At 46.5% G+C, this 13427-nt stretch overlaps 1 protein-coding gene across 1 annotated transcript in view; it reads right to left on the bottom strand.

Moving 5' to 3' along the window:
• WDR75 (WD repeat domain 75) overlaps positions 1-13427 on the bottom strand; it is a 147981-nt gene that overhangs the window by 65150 nt on the left and 69404 nt on the right. The window contains exons 8-11 of the mRNA XM_029605984.1: positions 11051-11139; positions 2059-2217; positions 1161-1220; positions 946-1061 (exon numbers count right to left, since the gene is read on the bottom strand). Of these exons, the coding sequence (XP_029461844.1) occupies positions 946-1061; positions 1161-1220; positions 2059-2217; positions 11051-11139 (424 nt within the window). The remainder of the gene's footprint in view (positions 1-945; positions 1062-1160; positions 1221-2058; positions 2218-11050; positions 11140-13427) is intronic.

Genomic DNA, 13427 nt, shown 5'->3' with positions numbered 1-13427 from the left:
GGAAATTATGCATTTTGTAGAAAAGTCAAAATGCAACTACATGTAGGAAGCACTGTTGGAGATGGTTGCATTTTGCTCTTGCCTGGACACAAAGAATAATTTTGGTGTTGACTTTTCCAGTATAAGATAAAGTTTGGGATTTTCCTATTTTTGCTTCTTTCTACTTATGCCTGCCATGCCTCATCATGTTCCAAGGCAGAATATAGTTGGTTTAGCAATTGCAAACAGACCAAAATCAGAGTCCTCGGGTGGACAGTGTGTACCAGTTCATCTCCCTTGGAATAAGTCAGTGCAAGAAGTGCAGCTCTCACATCGCTTTATCTCCATTTTAAGGCAAATGGAACAGGACACTAGAGAAAGATCCCTGGATCCTACGTCAAGGTGCACTTGGCAGGCAAAAACGGACAAATTCAGAACTATATTCTTTGCACAGTTCTAATGTTACAACTTTTTTCTTGGCCTTGTTACAGACTCCCATTGTTGTTTTTTCCCAAGTTAATTTACTTTCTTACATTCTGACTTTTTCCACTAAACTGATCTAGAATTGTTCACCACACATCTCTGTAAACAAAACTTTTCCAAATTTTTCATGCCTAATATCCATTAAAGAGAGGTTGGCTCCTAGCCCCCTCCACTGTATATAGTATTTATTCTATTTTATTGCACTTTATATATTTATTGCTCCGTTCACCCCTTCTTTATTTTCCTACTCCAAGTTAAGGCTTCCTTGTTATAATGTAACTGTATGCTCTGTATCTCTTGTTGATTGGTTAATTGTATATTCTACTTAGTTCATTGTAAACCGAATTGATTTGATTTGTATCAAGAAATTCGGTATATAAAAGCCTTAATAAATAAATAAATAAATAAACAAAAAGCCTGCACATTTCAGCATGGCCTCAATCCCTGTGCGTCCCTCTCCGAGTCTGTATGCAGCGGACTTACATTGTACAGCTGTTTGTCACTGTGCAGGGAATAGAACTGGAGGTGACCGGGCTTTCCATTCAGAACCAAGGCTTTTGTTCGAGGATCGACAATTAATCCTGTCTTGACCTCTTTCCCTGAAGGAAAAGAACAGCAAAGCAGGATCTCTGGATGAGAATGTTTCTATTCAGCAACTGGCACAAAACCAACTCCAGTTCAACAAATGTTGCACATACCTTTGACTAAACCTTGGATGACTGCTGAAACCGTCAAGTTCACTTTTATAATGGTTACCTCTGTAAAGGCACAAATTTAACATTAGGATGCACAGAAGATTTACTATCACAGGATCAGTATTTCCAATCTTCGCCAATAACAAAAATTAGGAGCATGCTGTTTTGCAGAGCTCTTTCTAGTCAAGGTCCCCTGCACTTTCCAAGTTAAGTGGCTCTGAACCACATACGCAGCAGTCTCTGGGACAAGCAGTCCACCACAGCCAGCTCTTGGAAACAGCCCAGCAAAGGGAAGCAGAGAAAAAGAATGGTCCTGTTCTCCGTCACAGGAGTTCCTCCATCTCTTAATCGCAACACAATCAGGCATAGGGAGGTAAAGGGTAGTTAAAAAAAACAAAAACAGAAAAGGAACACGCGCCCTTTTGGCAACCTCAGGAAAACCTTATTCTTCTAAAACAGATTATCAAAGCCTTGCTTGACATGGTAACCAGGGCACTGATATTTCTAGTCTTGATGGAGCGAGAGATGTGGAAAACAAAGGCTCTGCCTCTTCCTCCTCATAACTGACCAAACCAGGTGTGTGTATCAGAAGTGACTTGGGGCAGGATGACAAACAGAGGAAGATGGAGACCATGGGCCTTGTTATTTCTTCTTTTCTAACAAAATTGAGATTTTTTTTTCCCTGTATTGGGATTTAAAAAAATAGCTCCAGGGATGCTTTGCTCAGGTACAGTAAGGATTGTCCTCCTTATTAGTGCCAACAATGAACTGCTGATAAGAAGCAGTGATGCGCCAAGGACAGAACTGCCCCACAAATCTCTAACTGGGTAACGCAGCTATGCACAACATACAGGTTGCAAGATTACAACACACAAATCAGTTGCTTTGAACGTGGGCTTACTGTTGTCTGTGTGTGATGTGCAGTACAAAGCTCCATCAGGAGAGGCTGAGATATATTCAATAGTTGCTCCCAGGCGAGGCAGGAACTCCCGCTTGCTTTCAGATCCATAGCGCCATTGAACCAGCACCGACTCAACCCCACCACTCAACAGGCAGGTACCTGGTCATGCAGAGAGAGCAAGAAAGTGATCAAGGAGATGGAGAGAGGGAGAGGACTCTCATACTCGGCCCCAATGCACTGCATTAAGATCATTTTCCCACTGACAATCTGGATCAATTCATGAACAGATACAAAAACTCGAATGCTCCCCCTTGCCTTGAAAAATAAATAGTGGTAATAGGTAGAAATTTGCTTGCATGACAGCCTTTTAAGCTTTTTCCTTGTACTCCAATTTGTTTGCTTTTCTTTTATTTCATTGTATATGAGGTTAAGAATTTAATAAAAACTAAACTAAAAAAAAAACAAAAAAAAAATAAATAATGGAGGAATACAACATATCAGATTAGAAAACTGGATGCAAATCAGTTTTCCAAAGCTTGGGGGTTAGGGATGTTCTTTTTCAAAGTTCTATTTTCCAATTAAGTGAATGCAGCCACTTACTGGAACGTGTAACCTGAGCTGCATGCAATTATCCTGCAACAGAGGAGCTACCATAAAAACCACATACTAAATCTGCACTTGTAAACCAAGCTCTTAGCAACTGGCTATGTGGCAAGAGGCCATACATGCCTCTCATGCACTTTTTGCTTTGCTTTACATGCATGAGCAATTGGGTCTGCAGACTAACTTGTCAGTGGGATGCCACCTTGTGGACAGATCATCTCTAGGGATTAGAAAATAATCCAGCTTCCATTCTGAAACCATCACACACTGACATCATCATCATGGGTTTTGTGATGCAACAATCCTGTCCTCTCTGAATCCCTAGATTATCCTTGTGAAGATTCTTGTTGAAAATCCACCTGGTGTGCACAATGTAGGTACAAAAGTAACCACATACTTCACGCTTGCATGGGAGTAGATGTAAAAATGAAATCTCCATTCACACTTTCATTCCCCCTATTCTCCCACACCTCTTTTTTTTCATGTATTGTAGGTGCAAGAAAGCTTGCTGTTCAGAGTGTGCATAATTTTACCTGCAACGAGGGAAGGGAAATTTTCAGAGAGGCCGATGCAATACAACTGTGTGGTAAAATGGGCACTCATATTGAGGGCCCGTTTCACTAACGCACTTATAACCACCTCTCCTGGACACCCAATGCAATAATCAAATGAGCTGCAGTGTTAAAAAGGATGCGGTAGGGGAAATTTTGCGTCCCTTGCGCTCCAAAGCATTGGGCGCCCAGGAGATGTGGCTGTGCGTGGGTTAGGAAAATGGACACTAAATAAGAGCATCTGTTTTATCCGGCTGCTTCAGAACTTCATAAGCTGGCTGATCCAATGTCACTTGAGAAAGGACACCTTACATGCTTACATGAGGGAATGCCCAGCAGAAAAATTAAAGTAAATTGTTATGGACATAACATAAGAAACTGCCATACTGGGTCAAACCAAGGGTCCATATCAAGGCAGGCATCCTGTTTCCAACAGAGGCCAAACCAGGCCACAAGAACCTGCAATTACCCAAACACCAAGAAGATCCCATGCTACTGATCCAATTAATAGCAGTTGCTATTCCCTAAGTAAACTTGATTAATATCAATTAATGGACTTCTCCTCCAAGAACTTATCCAAACCTTTTTTAAACCCAGCTACACTAACTGTACTAACCACATCCTCTGGCAACAAATTCCAGAGCTTAATTGTGCGTTAAATGAAAAAGAATATTCTCCGATTAGTCTTAAATGTGCTACTTGTAAACTTCATGGAATGCCCCCTAGTCCTTCTAGTTTATCACTACAACACGCTGTATCCGCAAAATAAGAAAGTCTATTTAAATGGGAACCACAGAAAGGAAAATTGGTTCTTACCTGCTAATTTTCATTCATGTAATACCAAGGATCAGTCCAGACCGCTGGGTTGTGTCTCCCTTCCAGAAGATGGAGTCAGAGAAAAAAACTGAAAGGCACCCCCTCTTAACCTGGTGTGCCACCTGCGATCCTTCAGTATAATCAATACCATAGTAGAATGAAAATATCATAAACCGCAATTTAAGAACCAATGGCTATATCAAATGCCTAAGTTCAACAAAAACCGCTAAACTTATGTACATGGAGGGAGGACTGCGACATGTAAATGGAATACTGTGCATTGTAAAGTATTCTGCAGAAAGAACAATGACCATAACAGACTCTCCAGGCTCCATGGGCGGGGCGTCTGAACTGATCCTTGGTACTACAGGAACGAAAGTTAGCAGGTAAGAACCAATTTTCCTTTCCCTGTACGTACCAGGATCAGTCCAGACCTCTGGGATGTACCCAAGCTACCCTAAATGGGGTGGGACCTGGAGAGTCCCGCTCGCAGAACACTGCTGCTGAAGCAGTCGACATCCGGATCACGGACATCCAACCGGTAATGCTTGGCAAAAGTGTGTAAAGATTTCCAGGTAGCCGCTCTACAAATCTCCTGCGGCGAGAAACTGACTCTCCGCCCAAGAAGCCGCCTGAGATCTGATGGAATGCGCCTTCAAACCGTCCGGTATTGTGCGCCCTAGACAGATATATGTGGAAGATATAGCTTCTTTCAAACATCTAGTAATAGTGGCCTTGGATGCTTTCTGGCCTCTCTTAGGACCACTCCATAAGACAAACAGATGATTAGACAACCTAAAGGCGTTGGTCACCTCCAAATAGCGAAGTAGAATCCGTCGCACATCCAATCTTTGCAAATCATGAGCCTGAGGAGAATCATGATCCAAATCCGTGAACTCAGGCAACTCCACTGTCTAATTCAAATGAAACCCCGAGACCACCTTCGGCAGAAACGAGGGTACCATTTGCAGGGAAACTCCAGACTCCAAAATCTGGAGAAAAGGCTCCCGACAGGACAACGCTTGAAGCTCCGATATCTGCCTTGATGACGTAATAGCCACCAAAATAATCGCCTTGACAGTCAGGTCTTTCAAGGTGGCCCGTTGGAGAGGCTCAAAGGGAAGACCGCACAAGCCACAGAGAACCAGGTTCAAACTCCACGAAGGACACACTTGTCTAACCGGAGAATTCTGATGTTTGGCGACACATCCGGATGAGTTGGAAGAGAAATGCAGTCGACCTTTCCCCACAAACATCCAAGGGCCGCCACGCCAAACCTTTCTTCAGCCCCTCCTGCAAGAACGCCAGAATATGCAAAAGAGAAGCGTGCCGCGGGGACACATTCAACCCGCTACACCAGGTATCAAAAACCTTCCAGACTTGAACATAGGTAAGAGAAGTGGATGTCTTGCGCACCTGCAGGAGGGTGGAAATAACTGAATCAGGATACCCTTTCTTCCTCAATTGTTGCCTCTCATAAGCCAGGCCACTAGACAAAAATCGATACACTCGATCGAAAAATACTGGCCCTTGTCGAAGAACATTCGGTAGATGATGGAGTTGAAGCGGAACATTGACCGCTAAGTTGATCAGATCCGCAAATCACGGCCTTCATGGCCACTCCGGCGCCACGAGGATAACTGGCCCTGTGTGCGACTCTATGCACCGTAGCACCATGCCCACCAACGGCCAAGGGAGGAAACACGTAAAACAGGATGACGCGAGGCCACGGGAGGACCAGAGCATCCACCCCTTCCGACCCGTGCTCCCTTCGGCGACTGAAAAACTGAGCCGCTTTCGCATTTCTCTGAGTCACCATCAAGTCCAGGCGAGGCATGCCCCACTGATGAGTCAGGAGGCGCATTGCCTCCTCGGACAACTCCCACTCTCCGGGATCTAGGCGCTGACGACTGAGAAAATCCACCTGAATGTTGTCAACTCCGGCTATATGAGAAGCCGCTAGGCGGACCAGATAGCACTCTGTCCAAACCATTAGACGGATGGCCTCTGCGGCCACTGGACAACTTTTGGTCCCTCCTTGACCGACTGATGTAAGCCACCGCTGTCACATTGTCGGACAACACTCGCGCTGACCGACTGTGTACCAAGGGAAGAAAGCTGCACAATGCCAGACGCACTGCCCTGGTTTTCAAGCGATTGATGGACCATTTCGCCTGTTGCCCTGTCCAGCTCCCCTGTGCTGCCTGGGTTTGACAAACTGCGCCCCAACCGGAGAGGCTGGCGTCCGTCGTCACTATCACCCATTGAGGTTCCTCCAGGTCCATACCGTGCTGTAAGTGGGTTGGAATCAACCACCACTTGAGACTGGACCTGGCGGGTTCCAAGAGCGGTAAACTGATTTGGAACTCTTCCGACTTCGGATCCCAATAAGAAAGTAACGCCCTTTGCAAAGGTCTCATATGGGCAAAGGCCCAAGGGACTAATTCCAGTGTAGACACCATAGAACCAAGCACCTGCAAATAATCCCACACTCGGGGTAACGGAAGCGACAACAGTTGGCGAATCTGCGCCAACTTGGTGGCGCGCTCCTGCGTGAGAAATACCTTGCCCACCGACGTATCGAACCGAGCGCCTAGGAAGTTCAGAACCTGGGACGGAATCAACTGACTCTTGGCGAGATTGACAATCCACCCGAGAGATTGCAGCCAGCGCAAAACTGACAACCCCCGCTTTGCAAAGCTCCTCCAACTTTGCATGGATCAGCCAATCGTCCAGGTATGGATGAACCAAAATCCCCTCCTTCCAGAGTCCCGCCGCTACGACCACCAGCACCTTGGTGAATACTTGGGGAGCCGTCGCCAAACCGAATGGTAGGGCCTGAAACTAGTAATGTTCGCCCAAAATCATGAACCTGAGGTACCGGCGATACCACTCGTTGATCCCCCCTGTGAAGGTAGGCCTCTGTCAGGTCTAAAGAAGCCAAATATTCGCCCGAGTGGATGGCCACAATGATCGAGCGGAGAGTCTCCATGCGAAAACGGGGCACCCGAAGCGCCTTGTTCACCTTCTTGAGGTCCAAAATCAGGCGGAAGGAACCCTTCTTTTTGGGGACCACGAAATATATGGAATATCTGCCGGTTCAGAGCTCCTCCGGAGGGACCGGGACAATGGTTTCCAGGGCTTTCAACCACCCCAGTGTCTGAGTTACTGCTGCCCGCTTTGCGTGGGACCCGCAGGGCGATATCAAAAACAGATCCCGCAATGGGTAAGCAAAATCCAAAGCGTAACCGTGTTCGATGATGCTTAGAACCCAGTGGTCCGACGTAATCTTGGCCCATTCCATGAGGAACAGAGAAAGACGGCCGCCTATCACCAGAACCGGAGGAGTGGGCCACCACACCTTCATTGTGTGGACTTGCCCCCAGAGGATCCCTGAGGACCCCCGTCGCAGGGAGGTCTGCGGTCGTGAAAGGAAGAAGGCCAAACCTGCGACCCCTGGGACAGCTGACGGGAAGTAAAGGAGGAGGCGGCCCTGCCCTGCCGGAACAGACGCTGACCCCGGAACCTATGGCGAGCCGAACCAAAGGTCCTAGATGTTCTAGGCTTATCCTCCGGTAATGTGTACACCTTGTTGTCTCCTAGGATTTGATAAGGGCTTCCAGATCATCCCCAAACAAGAATTTACCTTTAAAAGGAAGATTGCCCAACTGAGTCTTGGAGGAAACATCGGCCGACCAGTTGCGGAGCCACAGAAGCCTTCTGGCCGGAACCGCTGAAGCCATATTGTGCAAAGACGCCCGCAGAAAATCATACAAGGCATCCCGCGTGTAGCCACAGCCGCCTACATGCTATTAGCTTGCTCCACTTCCGCCGGAGGCAACTCCTGCGTGGTGAGCAACTGCTGTACCCATCTAAGGGTTGCCCGCTGCATGAGACTACTGCACACCGTCACCCGAATGCACAAGGCCGAGACTTCAAAGATGCGCTTGAGAAGGACCTCCAGCTACGGATCCTGAAGATCCTGAAGAGCGGCCGCCACCGCCACCGGGATGGTCGTCCGCTTGGTGATAGCCGAGACGGCTGCATCTACTTTGGGCACCCTAAGGACGGCCAACGAGTAGAGCTTTTCCATAGCTCGCCCCACCCGAAGGCTGGCCTCGGGAGTCTCCCATTCCCGGGTCACGAGTTGCAGCAACATCAGGTGAAACGGAAAGGCCTTAGGAGGAGCCTTAAGCCCTAAGAGAACAGGGTCCCCCCTTTGGCCATCTCGACGCTCGCCTGCGGCGCCTCAATATCCAGCTTCTCAGAACCTGGGGAATCAGATGATCTAGCTCTTCCTTCCAAAACAACCTAAGGACCCTCAGATCATCCCCCTCCACTGGGGCGAACCCATCAACATCCCCGTCTATATCCCCAAGGAAAAGATCCTGCGACCCAGGGTCCGGTGGATGCGGAGCTGGGAACCCAGATGAGCTAACAGCTGCATGGCCTGACTGCACCTTAAGAGGGATCTGACCCCTCAGATGGCCTGGGAACCTTTGCTGGCAGAGGCGCCCCCTCCTGTAATTCAGCCTCAGCTTCTAAAAAGGCTTTGTGCATCAAAAGCACAAACTTCGAAGAAAAAGGCTGCTGTCTCTTTAAGGCCCCCCCCCCCCCTGTGGGAGGAGCTGCATCAGGAGAGTTAGGCCCTGAGTCGGCCGGTCACACAGGGCTCAAAGTAGGTGGAGAAAGCGGAGGAGGGACATCCCCTCCCCCTGCATCCAGCTAGTCTTCTCCTCGTGGGGAAGGTAAATTGGCCACCGTTCCCGCACTAGACAGGGACGGCACGAGCCCGGCGAGAGTGCAAACTCTTGACCGTCCCCCGAGATCGCGCTGACAGCATCCCCCGGGCGCTCCTCTATGGTCCTTCACCCCTGGGGAGACATCTCGTGCAGAGGCCGCTGCGGGAGAGCCGCAGCACCGGCTCCCCGCAAGCGGAGCAAGAGGAACCCCGCGGCATGCCACGAGGTAAGGGCTAACAAATTAGTCAGAAATCCGGCGACAACGCCCATCCGGAGTCCCGGGAACCTGCGCGCAAGGTTTCCTTACTTTGATTTTTTTTTTTTTTTAAATCACTGTCAACCAGGGGAAAAGGAAATGTCCCTGGGACCAACCAAAGTGTTACAGGAGGCACCTGAGGAATTAAAACATCTCAGGGTGTGAGAGAGAGGGACCGGCCCACCGGTGAATCGCTCAACTTACCAGCCGATTGGGCTCCGGGAATTCAGCTGTCGGGGCGTCCCACCCCAGCCGAGCCTCTACCAAGAAGTCTTGGGAGGATTCACTGCTCAACCTCCCGAAAAAAGGGATATTCTCTTTTTTTTTTTTTTTTTAACTAGCTTGATTTCGCCAAAGAACCAGTGCAATAAAGGCAAAAACCTTCAGAAGAGAACAAGCTGCCTCTTAAATTTAGATCAAACCCCCCTCCTCTCCTTTTTTTTTTCCCAAGGATCAGGACCGCAGGTTCTGTCACCCTCATCTGCTAGAGTCAGAGAAAATACTGAAGGATCGCAGGTGGCACATCAGGTTAAGAGGGGGTGCCTTTCAGTTTTTTTCTGTCTCCATCTGCTGGAAGGGAGACACAACCCAGCAGTCTGGACTGATCCTGGTACGTAGAGGGAAAGCAGTATTGTTTTGTTTTCTAGTTGAGCCCTGCACTCACGGGTTGACTTAACGCCAGCTTTGGGGCTTGTGTAAAATTTGCCTCGTTACAAAGGGTGCGTTAGCCGTGCGGTGATTTTCTGCATGGGGTGTGTGTGTAATATTTAATAGCCTCATCTACATGTAATGAACGCTATTAGCTACACGTGAACTTGGACAAGATTCCCCTTATTACATTGGGTGTTAGCCACTCGTGTCAAATCGCATGTTAAGCTGTGCGTCAGGCTGAATGCACTTTATTGCATCGGCCCAAAAGTATTTAAGATTCTGTGCCATATTTTTATAAAATTATGTATATTTTACAATATTTGATACACACATCAGTTTTTATTTAAAATTACTACATTTTGTCTTTTTTCTCTTCACTCCCTCTGCAGTCTGTGCCCCTCTCCTTCCCTCCACAGACAAACTGTCCAGGTGGTGCTGGTGACTGTTGCTGTCCCCACTGTACTGGGAGTTGCCTTCCACAGCACCAAGAACCCAAACTCAGATCTCCTGCAGCACAAAGAGCCACAGGGCCATCCCCAAGTTGTTTCTATTGCTTATTTCCTTTAAAGACATAAAAGTGATTCCAATTTTGCCTTCTGTGTCTGGACAATTTATTTTGTTCTTTTATCATATCTGCTTTCTTTTCTTTATTTCATTTTTGTCTTTTTTTTTGGTTTGTAGTTCTGAGTCCTTTTTTCTCCCCTCCTCCCATCCAAATCTCATCTTCCTCCTTTCCTTCATGAAACCCTTCAGGTCAATCAAACAAAATCAACCAAGCAAGTCTATGGTACTCCACTGCCTGAAAATGCTGCTATCCAGCATTGTCCCACATTGCCCACTGGTCAGTTGCCGATGTGAATCATTTTGATGTTCACCCTCACCCCCATACTTTGCCTGTTCCCTGCATTGTGTTAATTGTGCAAAATGTCACATGGCCAATGGAGCAGGGAGCAGAGTGTGAATGTCAAGTAATAACTTAGAAAAAGGGATCAAGGCACAATAACGTGAAAGCACAAATTTCTTAAAAGTACATATATACCATGCATACCCTCTTCTAATCTGAAAACTGGAAATGCTACCTTTTTGAAAATAACCTACTCAGCACTAAGTAAAATACGTAAAAAATACCAATCTGCTAATTGCACACATTTTGGGTTTCTTTCTTCCCACTTAGTTCAGAAGAAAGCCTGAGTAAGGTCCTACCTCTGCCAACTACAACACTGGCACAACCAATGCTTATTCCATGTCTGTACTAGCCCAGAGTACAACTGAGTGGGACATTTTCTATTTATTAGAAAAACATGCTTGAGGGAAAGCAGTAGTTCAGGGAACTGATTTTCATTATTGTTTCCACTTAAGATGTTCGCCCTCACCTTCAGCTGAGAAGGCCAGATCCATCACCTCATCCGAATGCCAGTGCAGGCTGGAGTATGTGTACTCTCTTTTGTGACTAAAATTTCTCCTGTCAGAGAGGGAAAACAAACCCATTCATTTAAATTCCACCATTAAATTACACAGCACAGGCAAATAAATTCAGCTTTTATCCATTTTACAGAAGTTATACAATTGAATAAACATGATGATAAAGAGAGGGGTATTCAGGGCTAAGACTCAAGATGGCACCCAGGAGGTTACTGCAGGCTAATTGCTCTATTGGGGGAGGTGTTTTGAGATGCTCCAGTGCTGGCATTAAGTTGTTTGTTTCTTTTTATATACTTTTTTTTTTTTTGAAATTGTCTTATTAATTTTCAAAAATGTTTACAATATTACAACACTGAGAAAGAAATACCCAACAAACAGAAAACTAGGAATACACCAATATGGTAGTGAGAACACCAATAATACCGTACACGGAGTAATGCAATATGAAACTTCTGTAAACTCACCCAAGTAGGGCTATACTCAAAATCAGTGGTGAGAGCAAACATTTCCTTTTCAGTTACCCCCCCTCTATTCCCCCTTCCCCCCTTTCTCCACCCCTCCCTCCCCCAGTTCCTGTTAAAGTCCATCAAATTTGCAATGTACTAGAAACTACAAGCAGTTAAGCAATTTAGCATGTTAGCATTTTAGCAACCCACATAACCACACAATGTAATAGAGAAGGCAGAGGACCTCCCCAACAAACACATAATGGCTCCATCACAACCCCGCAAGACACATCACAACACTGCGAAGACAGAAGATAATGAAGACTGACAAAACAGTGTAAATGCAGATCCATCACTTATTTCCAAGTGTCCATCCTCATGGTGTCGACGACTCTTTACGGTAGGTGTGCAGTGGAAAGGATGGACGGTGATAAGTAGTCTGTTAAAGGTAACCAGATAGCCGACACCAGTTCAGAGGCTTTTGTAGACAAGGTCCGTGCCACCACAAGCTCCATCGTGCACAAACGTATCAGTTGTTTAAACCACTGTTCATGGCTTGGTGGGGTGTGTATTGTCCAGTGTTGTAGAATAGATTTTTTTCCCAGGAGACCTGCTTTCTGTATGAATAATCATTTGGAATCAGTTGGAGATCGGAGCATAGGTGGCATTATTCCAAAGAGCCATACCGCAGGGAGAAGAGGTATATTTGTATGTAGCAACTGGGAACAAAAAGTGCAGAGCTGGTCCCAGAAACGTAGAATGGCCTCGCAATCCCAAAAGCAGTGGGTATAATCACCCTCCATTGTCTGACACTTGGAGCATTTGTTAGTTGTGACAATACGCATATGGTATGCTCGTGTAGGTGGTATGTACAGTCGCCAGAGGAATTTGTAGTGCGTTTCTCGGAGGAGCACATTGTCGGAGATTTCATAAGTAACTGCTATACTATAATTGAAGTCCGCTTTGGTAATCGTGCAGAGTGCCCATTGCTGCCATTTACCAAAGAGAGTGTCGAGGAAAGTCGATGGTATGATGGTGTATAAAGACTTGGTCAGCTTGGATATAGAGGACTTCTTGGTTAAGCCAGGATGTATTAAGTCCAAAATTCTTTGAGAGGTCTGAAGAGATTGTGCGGTAAAATTAAGACTACGGATATAATGGTTTATTTGCTGATAGGCAAAGTGGTCTGATCCCATTAACTTGTATGCAGTTTGTAATTCTGTATATGTGAGGATCCTTCCAGTAGACACCTCAAAGTTGGTACACATATGTTAGGCCAGCAGCTCGCCATTTATGAAATGGACTTTGGTAGAGTCCAGGCTCAAAGAGTGGGTTCCCCGATATCTGCAACAGAGGACTCATTCGTGTGCACTGTTGATATTTGGTGCAGACAAGGATCCAGGCTTTTCGACATGCTCGCAATAGCACAGAGTTTTTAATGCGTCCTGGAATCATTGTAGAAGGGATATGTAGTAATGGATTCAATGACGAGACGCCATACCAAGCTAAGAGATGCTGGGTGGGGACAAATCTGGACGTAGAGAATAGCCAGTCATTGACATAGTGAAGTAGGCACGCAAGATTGTAGGTGGGCAAATCCGGACATCCCAAACCCCCAGTGTCCATTGGCATAGTCAGTACTGCCATTGCAAGCCGTGCTTTTTTCCCCCGCCAAAGAAACAGCTGTAACTCTTTCAGGAAGCGTTTGTAGTCCTGTTTAGTGAGCCAAACTGGCGTGAGTTGCATAACATATAGCCACTTTGGTAGCAGGATCATTTTGACCAGTTGTATCCGTCCGGTGATGGAAAGAGGAAGAGGTGTCCACTGACGCAGTTTTGTTGCCAATTGTTCAAGTAATGGTTTGATATTGGCGGCATATAGC

The sequence above is a fragment of the Rhinatrema bivittatum genome, chromosome 6 (assembly GCF_901001135.1).
Source record: "Rhinatrema bivittatum chromosome 6, aRhiBiv1.1, whole genome shotgun sequence".
Taxonomy (NCBI): domain Eukaryota; kingdom Metazoa; phylum Chordata; class Amphibia; order Gymnophiona; family Rhinatrematidae; genus Rhinatrema; species Rhinatrema bivittatum.
The sequence above is the reverse complement of the archived record's forward strand: the minus strand, read 5'-3'. Positions and strand labels throughout refer to the sequence as shown.